We start from the raw sequence: 12,399 nt of genomic DNA, 5'->3' as shown, positions 1-12,399 counted from the left end.
CGCAGACACAGAAGGATGCAGAGATTATGGCACCAGTGGAATACCTCCTTTTTGACCGTTTTTATCATTAATGGCATTTATACAAAAGATCTAATTAAGTCTGGCTGCAACTAGAGAGTTTCCCTGTTAATTAATCTTTTTGTTTGTTTGTTGATTGATTGAATTCTTAGACTACAAAGTGTCCAAAATAAAAACAGCCCAAAGCAAACTGTACACAATCCTCTGCAAGCCGCGGGTAAACGGCACGATGTTCGTGGATGTGCAGAGCCCTACAGGCACTCAGGATCAAGTCACACAGGCATCAAAGACTCATACAGAGGTTTCAGCACTGACACTGGGAGCGTGTGGCAAGACAAGAGTTACCCCCGTCTGTCCCCACAGCGGTGTCAGTGTCCAACGGCCTCAAGAAAGCCGGTCTGCTCCGACAGACTCCTGGTGACTTTCTGCCGCCGTACCGCAGAGAGCCTCCTGACACACTGCATCTCTGTGTGGCGTCTCAGCTGCACAACAGCTGACAGGAATGCTGCTCAGCGGGTCGTCTCCTGCGCACAGAACGTTATTGGGATGCAGTTCTCAGCCCTGGAGGCCGTTTACCGCTCACGCTGCCTCAGAAAAGCTACCAGCATCTGTAAGGGCTCCACGCGCCCATACCGTCGTCTGTTTGAACTCCCTCCATCGGAGCTTATAAACCTTTGTACGCCTGCACCTCCAGACCGAGACATGGCTTTTTTTCCCCCAGAACAGTAACTGCTCCGAATCAGTCCATGTTCAGTGTCACCATTACACAATTTGTCCACTGCTTTGTCTGCCTTAAAGTAATGATTTTACTACGTTTAACAGAATGCTTTTAAAAACTCTCGGAAAACCTTTTGCATTTAGCTTTTGGTCCTTTTTTGTTTTCAGGAAATTGTTGTGACAGTAACAAGCTCATCCACAGGGGCGTGAGACTTGCCAAACGCTGGGATGCGCTTTTTCTTTTTTTTAAAAACTTCTCTTCTGTGACATAAAACATCTGCACAGTGGACGCAGTGGACGCGCTACACAAGGACAGACCTGGTTCAGAGTGCAGCAGGGTCACTGTGAAACACGAGAGGCCTTAAACAACATGCGTCTCTCCCCGTTTGTACAGAACTGTGTGGCCGTGTGTGTTCGAGCAGCTCGACTTGCAGCGCCGTACTGAATGTGAAAAAACATCACCCGCTGTTTGTCACCATCTGTTTGCCTCTCAGGCAGGCGCCAGGACAGAAGGCTTTATCAGGGCGTCCCGGCGGATTGGCGGGTTCGAGGCTCCGTGGGTTCGAGTCTGTCACCGAACCTTTGTTTGGTGTCGCTCAGACTCCCCGCTCGCTTTACTGACGTTTGTTTGTTTCGCTCCCCGCTGAGAACAGAGAACAGATTAAATCTCAGAGATAAATAAGAAAAATGCACAATTAAGCAACAATTTATTATCTCAACAAGATGTTTGAGCTGTGCAGTTCATCAGATTATGAACAGTTATATTTTCTATTTGTTTGTTCAACAAAAAAATGACTTTTTAGTGACTGATTGATCTTTAAAGGAGTTTTTTTTTCCAGTAAAAATTTCCGAGGATTAGATGATTGCAGCCTTCAATTGGAAAGGTTTGCTTAAATTTTCATAATGTTCTTAGTTTTGTATCATTATTAATTGTAAAGTAAGGTTGATTTATCTGGTTTTCAAACAAAATAAGGCGTTTTAACACATGACTTTCTGATAACTTAAACACAGTGGAAACACGTTTTCTGTTGTGTGTTCTCAGCAGGTATCTGTGCGTGTCTGTGTGTTTTCTCGCTGCACGGCCACATGATTTGTTTGTCCTTAAGCAAACCAGCACACTGTGACTGCTCCTGCCTCATGAAGAATTGATGCCTTTTTATGTTTGTATGGAAGGGAAGAGACTGAGGGGTAGTTAACGGCACATCAATAATAAATAGCACTCACATCTCTTTATGCCTTGTACAGCAGAAGACTAAAAAGCCTTTTTGGCCGTTACAAATCTGCTTGTCTGGTCCCTGTGAATGCTGATGGGTGGGAGAGCGTGTGGTGACACGGTCTCTTATTATTAGTGTGAGGTGGGGAGACGTGATGCTGCATGTTTAATGTAATTCAGACCCTCTTCTCCACCCTGGCGGTGAGGGGGGGGGGGGGCGGATGTCGGCTGTTTCACGAGCGTTTCTCAGGCTGGGTTAAACCGATGCTCTGCTTCAGGGATTCCTGTTGTCGTGTTGATTTGCCGGCGGTGACAAAATGATCACATTTCCTGGACAAGTGTGTTTGACGAGACAAAGACCCGTGTCTGGGTTAGTGAACCCATGATCTCCTGTTATGAACCATCTAAGAACAGAAGTGTTTAATGGGGAAAGAGACAGAAAACTCTGATCTGTGATCAGATAAAAATGAATGCAATATTGATAATTAGGGCTACAACTATTGATTATTTTTTATCATTGAATAATGTGCCAGTTATGTTCTAATTACGTTGAAATGGCAATAAAGTTATCGAATATTGAAACCTGTTGATTATAAATTCCTCTTTTCTCTTCTTCCTTTCAGCTTTTCAGAGAAGTTAGAATAATGAAGATCTTGAATCATCCGAATATAGGTAAGTGAGTCTTAAACACTATGTATTTGCTCAAACATTCATTCATTCATTCACATAAGTTTTAAAACTTTTCACAGGTTGTGATGCAGGACAGATTTATCGTAGACCTCCACCTCAGTCAACGTCAGTGTTTCGCTCAGAGAAGCTCAGACAGTCCTGGAAAACGTAAACGTTTCTGTAAATACAGCAGCAGTTCAAAGTACGAGGTTGGCTTGCTGAGGTCAGACACTCCGACCTGTGCCAGAAACATTCCTCACATTTTATAAAACGCCTGTGACGCTGAAATTCATCTGACAATAAAATGTCTGATGATTTGTCACGGTGACGTACGGTCTCGGTCACTGTCCTCTGTGGACGGCTGTGTCTGATGGATGAGGCTGAAACCGAGCAGCAGATCTTTCCGCTTTCTTTTTGGATTAGAAAATGAAATGGTTTTGATCAGTGAGCCAGAGAGCGCGCTGCCTGGAGCAGTAGCAAACTTTGGCATCAAACAACCAGCTGCAGGAGGAAATACCAACTAACACCAAACCGCTGCAGCAACAAGAAGCCAGGATCACAAAAACCTCAGCGGTCCAGAGCCTGAACGTTATAATAATGGCTAAAAAAAACATGAGAAATGGCACCGCTGCAAAGGATGGTTATATTATTTACAGATTAATTTGATGACCTTTGTTTTCGGTGGCAGTTTATTAGGTACAACTGAAACAAACAGTCCGATGAAATCCTACCATCATGATGGTTGTCATCTTGGCCGTTGTGGAGGACATAGTTTGTTGTGCTGCTGAATGCTGTATAACGTTTTATTCACAGGTGTTTATATTATTTTGTCCACCCCGTGTTTATCAGAGAGGGTAGATGGATTAACAGAAACACTTCTGGGCTTTATCTGTGACTGGGCTGTTGTATTGTACTGCTTTAGTTTTAGCTCGGTGTGCCTGATAAATAAAACACACACAGGACGTTCACATCAGACAAGCCTGCTGTGCTGCGTTTGATTTCGGAGACGGGATTCCCTGCTAATTACTTTTAATTTCCTTTCCCTGTGCTCCATGATTTCCTCTGCAGAAATGTGATTATAATTACCAGGGTGATAGTAAGCGCTTACCGGCCCATGCACTCTTTATCTCTCTCTCTCTCCTCTCCCTCTCTCTTTGTCTTCCTTCCCACCTTGTCTATATTTAGCCCTCAGCCGATCATCACACAGTCTTTTATATCTTCGAGCTGAACACACTGCAGCGAAAAAAAAAAAAACAGCTTTTGGACTGTACAGTAAATACTGAGCAGTGCTCCGCTCGGCTCGATGCTGCGCTGATATCGTCACGACCACACACTGAGCCACATGACTTATTTCCTTCGACTCTCGGGGGATCTGTTTGGAAACACTTCTGGTGTTCGTTTCCATGAATTCATTACTGTCTCTGTCTGAATCTCCCATTTTTAGACATAATTGAATTTATAATTTCCTCCCTCTCTGTCTCTCTCTCTCTCTTTCAGTCAAACTTTTTGAAGTGATTGAGACGGAGAGGACGCTGTACCTGGTGATGGAGTACGCCAGCGGAGGTGAGACAGAAATAAAATTATTCACATTTTGTGAATAAACTGAAACTCATGTATCTCCAGCAAGTCAAACCCTTCTGAGAAATTTAGCCCCGTTATTTGAATGAAAATTAATTTTAGGCATTGACACAATTCGTTTTTTTTTTTTTTTTATGGTTTCTTAAGCTGTCCTGACAGCGACATATAAATATGAAAACAGTTGATAGTGTTTGACTGTGAAACCGTAAAATAAAAAAAATTAAGTGGGAAACCGTATCTGAACAACTGCTGTAGAGCTATGACCAAATATAGTCAGTGGAAATCTGCACACCGTGCGCTGCTCCCAGGTCCCAAGTATAATTTATTAACACCAAATGTGATAAATGCATTTGTTAATAATTTATAGATCTTGGGAGCAGTGTGAAGTCTGCACACTGTACTTCTACTGTAACAAGGCATGAGAACACAGATTTGAGTAAATCAGTGTAAAGATACTGCCAGTGATCACTGTGTGAGTACGTTAGTTACTGAAAACACTGATGTACAGTTAAATCTGCAACGTGAGCATGAAATAAGCATCTTCACAACAAAATTTTATTCTATGAGTCCTTTATATCCCAATAAGTTCCTAATTATTTCCTGGAAAGTTTCCAGAAAATAACTAATAAAAGAAAAACAGAGACAGGAACTGTTCCATTTAGAGCTAAGTAATAATTTATTCATCCTGCAGTGAAAACCTTGCTCTTCAGATACAGGACGTTGTTGAATTACGTGTTTGCTTGTAGACAAACGTGACACTTTTCGTCCGACCTGCTGGGCACAGACTAAAAGACAAAGGTTGTGTGAGCTTAGCGGTAACTTTGTGGTGGAACGTCCAAATATTGCACGAGGTTTTTGCGCTTGGCCGAGGTGGGAAAGTTAAAGTATGTAGTATAAAACAAAATGTGACAAAGCGCAATGGAAACAGAGAGAATAATTCATGACACATTCAAAGCATGTGACTCGAACATTAACCCGGAGAGACGAAAACATGAGACCTGGGTGGAGCAGTGAGGAGACTGAAACCGTCCTCACAGTAAAACATGAAGCTACATAAACGCCGTCTGAAACCAAAACAAAATGCTGCTAACACAGATTTTTCAGTGTTACGTATCATCTTCCTCAGAACTGCCTGCGTGTTTCAGAAGGACCGTTTTTATTGCTTTATGTCCACAAAACAAAGTAGGAAACAGAAAATGGCCAAAGATAGATTTCTCCTCCAGTGTGTTTACGTGCACTCGAGTAACCAGGTCACTCAGAGAACCTGGGTTACGCAAGTAATTGAATTATCGTGTTTATATACATTATAGTGATCTGTTAGTCCATGTACACTTCTCTGCCGTCCACTCCTCCTGATGTGTTCCCGGTCTGTCGGTTCACTGAGGAGGCTTCCTAACAGGTTCACCGCATTCAGAGCAGTGGAACAGGGGCCATCTCTGGGGCAGCTCCGTGGGCAGTGTGGCTCAAGAAGTTTCCTCAGGATTATTTAATTATAAGGAATAAGATTTTAAACAGGCTTTTAACACTACGTCTCACAATCATAGTTTTTCTGGTTTTTCTTGTTACGTATCTGTGTGTAAACTCAGAGTTCTCACACGTCTTTCCGGTTTTGATCCCTAATCTCATCCCCATGTACAGAACACAGTGTGTGCGCTCTTTAGCTCTGATATGTGAAGTGTTCGCAGGCACATTCTGTCTTTAGCGGTTGAGTCAGAGACCGGTGATGAATTGTTGCTTTTCTAGAGCTCTGAAGCACAGAAACGCTCACTCTGCCCGCCTCTGCAGGTCGGCCCTGAGAGAGTGGGAGGGTTTCGAGGATTCAGGAGAAGTGGGGGAGGCGTTTGTGTTGCAAGTTTTGTTGCTTGTTATTTTGTTTAGCTCCATCGTTTCAGTACGGACACACACACACACACACACACACACACACACACACACTCACACTCAGCAGCCGTTCAAGTTCAATTAGCACATGAGCGTAGTCACGTTTTGGCTGGGAGTGCGCAGGAGTGTGGGCCGAGGGAAGGATCTGCTGCCGGAGCACACAGCAGCAGCTTTGTGCCTCCAGGAGAGGCTCAGTGTGCAGGAAGCTGCGCCGCGCTCGTCTCAGTATGGTCAAGAAACACCCTCGAACCATACACATGGGCGACGGTGCAGGCCAGCTGCGCTGAAAATTTCAGCGTGAAGTTATTTTTATCTGCTTATTTTTATAAGTTGTGGCTCACTTTTTGTTTCTCTCTACCTTCTGCGTCTTGTGTTTATTCTCTGACTTCTCATTCATTGTCCTCTCTGTCCCCCTCAATCTCCCGTCACTTGATTCTTTGTTTGATTCGCTCTCTCGCTCTTTCCTTTGCAGGAGAGGTGTTCGACTACCTGGTTGCACACGGAAGAATGAAGGAAAAAGAGGCCAGGGCTAAATTTAGACAGGTACCCAGCTTCCTTCCCCTGCAGTGTTCTGGTTTCACACCTCTGCTCCCTGCTGTACCTCAGACGGGTCGCCGTCCTCAGTCCTCAGACAACAGAGACGTTGCTGTCCCAGAAGCAGAACAGATAAGAAATGTCCAAACTTGCCTCTAAATTGTCACCGTGTTTGGTACAGTATGATGCCACCAGACTACAAATGCCATAAAGGTCCCACAGACTTTTACAGGTTACGATTGCTTTGCTTTATAGTCACTTATTACAGGAGGGGGGGCTGTTAAATTATGCAGGGCATTATCAATAGCCCCCTCCTGTCATTAGATTCAGATTCAAATAAATATTCACATGACACCAACTTTTTCCACTCAGTGTTAATCTGCGTTGAAAATCTGAGCCATCAGTCCATCGTGTGATCTGGACGGAGGCAGATGAGTGTGAAGTAGGAAAGAGGAAACCTGTTCTCTCTCTCTCTCTCTCGCCCTCTTGATGTCTTTAGCTCCACCTGCATTATGTTCTATCTTTCCTGTTCGTGCCAACCACACCTCCTCCCCCTCTTCCTCCACCACATCCTTTGTCACTGTCTGAGAACCAGACATTTAGCTAAACTCCGCTTGTCTTTTTCCTCCAACAGATTGTATCGGCGGTGCAGTACTGCCACCAGAAGCACATTGTTCACAGAGACCTCAAGGTGAGTTCAGAGAAGCCACGCTGGTTTGTAGTCGAGTCACTAGCTGCAGAAAATTCTCTCAGAAGAGGCTGAGGAAAGCATGATGTGATGTGAAAACAGCAAAGTGTGTATCCGTTATCCTCGAAGGAGTTCAGGCCTTCTGGGAAAGGCTGAAGTCGAAAGATGTGAACAAGTTATTTCACTTTAAAGTCCAAACTCTTCTATTTATCGTATTTATTTAGTATCAGAAATATCCCCAAATAATTACGTTAGATATTAAATGGCAGTGAACATAATTGTAAAAATGTATAATTATAAATAACAAACATAATTTTTTCCTTGTATTTGTGTTATATCCTATTTATAGTTCATTTTATTTAATTTTATATTTTTTGTTTCTGCATATCCAGGTGCCTTGTTGGATTGAATTTGTCTTGGTTTTGGTTTTCTCCCTGTTTTCTTTGAGATGGTAATTTGAACTAAAATTAGAACTAAAATTAATACAGATTTTAATGTTTATTTGTCGTATCAAGAGTGTAAACTGGCAAAGTGTCCCACCCTTTGAGGCTAATGTCCTCTGACGACAGCCTTGTGTGTTTTATGGCTCTTCGTCTTAACTCATATTCTCGCATATATTCAAACTGGCAACTTAAACACCGCGCGTTTGATTCCAAAACTCCGCTTTGCCGTTTTCCGACCTTGTGCTCGGCTGTACAGCCGCCTTAAAATGACGCCACAGTCCGTGCTGGCGTGTCTGCAAACATACGAGTATGCAGCCCTCTGAACTGCTCACATGTTCTCCACCACACCACCCGCTGTAGTGTAAATGGACCTCCTCCATTCCGCAGCCGTGACGCTCTCTTTACTTATCCAGGTATAAATATTGATGCTTCTGTATTTTTATCTCGGCGTCAGTGGGAGTCGCTTGGCTGAGAGGAGTCCGTGCATCTGCACTGTTTCTGCCGGAGAGCTTCATGAAACATCCATGAGGAGGGAGATGTGAGAGGAGCAGTCTCTTCTCCCTGCTCCACATACGCAGCCTGTAACGTTTGCGTTTGTCCTTGTGTGTAATGAGGACAGGTGTTTTTATGTCCGTCTCGAGCTTCGCCAGTGTCACCCACTGAGATGAAATGTGTTGTTTTGGTTCTGGTGATGGTCAGCCACGCGGCGACGAGTGTTGTTTACCCCTCACGTAGCTGAAAGCCTCTCAGGATGTCAGTCCGGTCCTCCGGCTCGCTCCGTCTCAGCATCCTAATTAGTCTTTCGCCCACAGCTGCGTGTGAGCAGATGTTTGTCTTGAAATCTTTGCCTGCGTTTGAGCAGTTTCATTCACAAAGGAGACGTTTTCTATTTCATTAGACCAAACGTCGCTCTGCAAGAATATGGAAAATTGAGCTGAAATAATTAACCGATTGGTTGATTGATAAAAAAAAAAAAAAAGAATCTTGAAATGTGGCCGTCAGTTTAAGCCTGAAAAACACTGAATGAGTTGGTATATAGTATATTAGCTGGGAACATGTACTGCAGAGAAATGGATCATAACCCCTGACCTCTGCCCGTGTGTCTGCAGGCTGAGAACCTGCTCCTCGACGCAGACATGAACATCAAGATCGCTGATTTTGGCTTCAGCAACGAGTTCACTCTGGGCAACAAGCTGGACACGTTCTGTGGCTCCCCTCCGTACGCAGCGCCGGAGCTTTTCCAGGGGAAGAAGTACGACGGGCCGGAGGTGGACGTCTGGAGTCTGGGGGTCATACTGTACACGCTGGTCAGCGGCTCGCTGCCCTTCGATGGACAGAACCTTAAGGTGGGATTATGTGTGTGTGTGTATGGATGAACCTACACACCCTCTGTCCACCTACAGTGTCTTTACTGTCCTGGCTCTAGTGGCCTCTGATTAGTTTTGTTGGACAGGCTCGGGGTCGGACTGGTTACACCTTTGTCAGTCTTATTGGGTCATGAAGTGACTTTACCCTGTAATCACAGCTCTGCCACCTTCAGAGTAACTGAACATCTGTGTGGGCCTTTTTGTCTGGAAACGGCTTCCTGCTGCAGGGAGCAGAGAACGACTCAGTGAGACAGAACCAGGACAGTAAAGTCCTGTTCCAGTGTTTTTCTAACCGCCCGTCTGTCATTCTGCTCTCGGCAGGAGCTGCGGGAGCGTGTGCTCCGAGGGAAGTACCGCATCCCTTTCTACATGTCCACAGACTGCGAGAACCTCCTCAAACGCTTCCTGGTGCTCAACCCGGCCAAGCGGGGGACTCTCGAGGTGAGGGAGGACGCAGAAAATGTAAATATACCTCTTCGTTCTTAACACTCTCCCCCAGCACGTCTGCACCATCGGAGAATGCCATCTATCCTCCACCTCTCCAACAACCCCACCCCGCCCCTCCCCTCCCCTCCTCCTGGTTCCTGCATAACCCCCCACCCCTCCCACCTTGCATCATCTCCTTCGACACCCACGGTGTCCTGTTTTCTGTCTGCGCCCGGCCCACTCTCTCCTCTTTCTTTCTTTCTTTCTGATGTTGTAACCATGAATAATGCATCATCATCCGTGTTTGTACCGAAATTGTCTTTCTTGTTCGCTTCTCTGCCTCCGTCCGTTAGCCGAGGACCCCTCACTGTTTTCAGTGGAGCACATTAAACTAACTTAGTTAGGTCTGAGTCAGTTCCCCTGAAAAGTAAAACTGAATTAAAGTCATAACCAATGAGGTGAGTCAGGACCGAGACCAGTAAATCCCGTTTGAGGGAAGGCCAAGATCAAAACAGGAATTATGTCTTAACAGAAACCACGATGGAGGCATTTTGTGACTTTGTTCGTTTCGCACGCGAGCAGCTTTATTCCTATCCTGCCACTGGTTTCATCCGTCTCTGCTCAATGAATGTGTTTGTTTACAAGAAAATTCGGCAGAGCACCTTTTTAATGGGATTATGTTGAATCACGAATTTCAGTTCAGTTATTCCAGCGGGAACAAAGAGGTTCCTTTTAGTGAGTGAGTGGCACAGACGATAGCATCTTACATTAACTGTCCTGGGTCACGACAGTCCTGTAAACTGTGACACAGATCATAACGTCGCAGTTTACAGGACTGACGCCTGGTGGGCAGCTGGCTCAGGCAGTTGCTTAACTTCTCTGCACATCGAACAGTTGAAGACAGTGCAGGTGAAATCCCTCCAGTGGTTTGTAGAAACCGTGCATCAGTAAAATTACTCCTTTTATTGCAGTTTGCTGTAAAGTGAAGTCAACATGGAAGGAAACGTCACCTGACCGCAGACCTGACTCCGTGTCCTGACAGCAGATACGAGCTGAACATTTGGTTATTAAAAAAAGAAAAAAATCGCAATTTCATTTTCCACAATCCTTCATCAGATAATCGCAGAAATATTTAGACATTTCATTTCACTCAGAGCATCTGCTGAGATTAAAACAGTCGGTGTTTCATGTAAGAGGCGGAGAGGACGGAGAATTGTTCCGCAGATCAATCATAGTGGTGATCATGCTGCCAGAACAGCGTTAATGATTATCTTCTAGCCGGAACTGTGCTGCCCTGTCTGTCAGCACATGCACATTACACATAAAACACTTGAAACTCTTCCACAGTAATTTTGGCTCCTGAGCTCGTTCCACGGGAACAAGTTTAAAGTCTCGTGTTTTTTAAATGGCTCATTTCATCAGAGAGCCAGTTTCCATCTTTCATTTGCTTTTTTTTTATGAGAAGGAAACAATTTTATTATCTGTTGAGTTAAATTTGAGTGAATTGAGTTAAATGTTGTTGGCTGGACTCTGAGGGTCACATGTGTTGGCCCCAGATGTTACGTGATTTCCCTGGATTATGGCGTAAGCTCCGGTTACATCAGAGCATGTTAAGTGATAATTAGTTTGGCTCTGTCCTTATTAAAACCCCCCCAGAGATCAATCGATCAGCTGCAAATTAAAAAAAAAAAATAAAGGTGCAAACAAATGAGCTGCAGCACAGTACAGCGTGGATGTTAGTGTGAAAGGTCAGGATAGTGATCTAGGCTGCACAGTGTTCTCCTCTGCTTTTAGTTCAAGTCACAGAAATGCAGTTTATCCCTATAAACCCACCAAATATTACCTGGATTTTAAAACTTGACTGGTCAGATGCTGTGTATGGTTTTTTTTTCATCAGTCGGACTCTAATTGTCTTAATCTGATTTTTGCAGCAAATCATGAAGGATCGATGGATCAATGCAGGATTTGAGGAGGACGAGCTCAAGCCTTACACTGAACCAGAGCTGGACATCACGGATCAGAAGAGAATAGGTAAAAAGAAAATCACACCGATGGTTTTCAAACTGCTGATGTTGCAGGTCAAATCACATAATTTTTTTTCTTTGAAAGTAAAGTTTGCTTAGCCATTTAATTTTTTTAGCTTTATGACCGTCGGGCCGGCGGTGCCCCGTCGTGCAATCAGAAAAATGCACAAGCATCAAAAAAAATCAGCATCCTCTGCTTTTCATTTATTACAGTAAAAACTTTTTTTTTTTTTTTTTTTGCCCGACGGCGAGGAGTTAAATGTTAGTGTGGTTTCAGATCCACGACACAGAGGCGGTCTCGTTATTTCAGAGAAAAGATGAAACGTGATGATGAAGAAATAAACACAGTGCTGCAGTGTTGCTGCATTCAGAGAAATGACGAGGGAGAGGGAAGCCTCCCCATCGTGCTCTGGATAAAAGCTGTGATCGGGGGGTGGGGGGTGGGGGGGCAATGGTGAGCTCTTACATAACAGCAGCTGGAGTTGGCTGTTGGTCCACATGTGTTGGTGCGAACTCCCAGTCACCCGAGGAGAAAAAAGAGGGGGAAAGGAAAGATGTAGAAGGGAACATGAGAGAGACGTCTTTATCTTTCTGAGGAATCCCTGAGTTCTAAATAATGCATCTAAAGCGTTACGTAAAACCTTTCCCCAAATGAAAAACCGTGCAGAGGTGGTGTCATTACAGGGGGAGGTGGGGAATAAAATATTCACTGTGCTCCTTGATGATCTAACTCATTTCTGTGGATGCTGTTTTAACCACGGGGAGCTTTCAGGCTGTGGTCTTCCCAGGGAGGACACCATGTGAGGTGAATTTCAGCCGTAACTCAGATCTTAATGCACAC

At 44.4% G+C, this 12,399-nt stretch overlaps 1 protein-coding gene across 18 annotated transcripts in view; it reads left to right on the top strand.

The window, feature by feature from the left end:
- Positions 1-12,399, top strand: part of mark3a (MAP/microtubule affinity-regulating kinase 3a) — a 39,324-nt gene that overhangs the window by 10,797 nt on the left and 16,128 nt on the right. For 13 of the 18 annotated variants that reach the window (XR_005896203.1, XR_005896202.1, XR_005896201.1 and 10 more), the window contains exons 4-10: positions 2,572-2,620; positions 4,115-4,180; positions 6,549-6,619; positions 7,245-7,301; positions 8,851-9,087; positions 9,430-9,570; positions 11,466-11,565. Coding sequence is in view for 15 of the 18 variants with exons in the window: in XM_041060076.1 (XP_040916010.1) it covers positions 2,572-2,620; positions 4,115-4,180; positions 6,549-6,619; positions 7,245-7,301; positions 8,851-9,087; positions 9,430-9,570; positions 11,466-11,565 (721 nt within the window). In the remaining 3 variants the exon portion in view is untranslated. The remainder of the gene's footprint in view (positions 1-2,571; positions 2,621-4,114; positions 4,181-6,548; positions 6,620-7,244; positions 7,302-8,850; positions 9,088-9,429; positions 9,571-11,465; positions 11,566-12,399) is intronic. The other 5 variants (XM_041060077.1, XM_041060083.1, XM_041060086.1 and 2 more) reach the window with 1 other exon arrangement.

Source organism: Toxotes jaculatrix, chromosome 17 (assembly GCF_017976425.1).
Source record: "Toxotes jaculatrix isolate fToxJac2 chromosome 17, fToxJac2.pri, whole genome shotgun sequence".
Lineage (NCBI taxonomy): Eukaryota > Metazoa > Chordata > Actinopteri > Toxotidae > Toxotes > Toxotes jaculatrix.
Note: the sequence above shows the minus strand (reverse complement) of the source record. Positions and strands in the feature narration are given on the sequence as shown.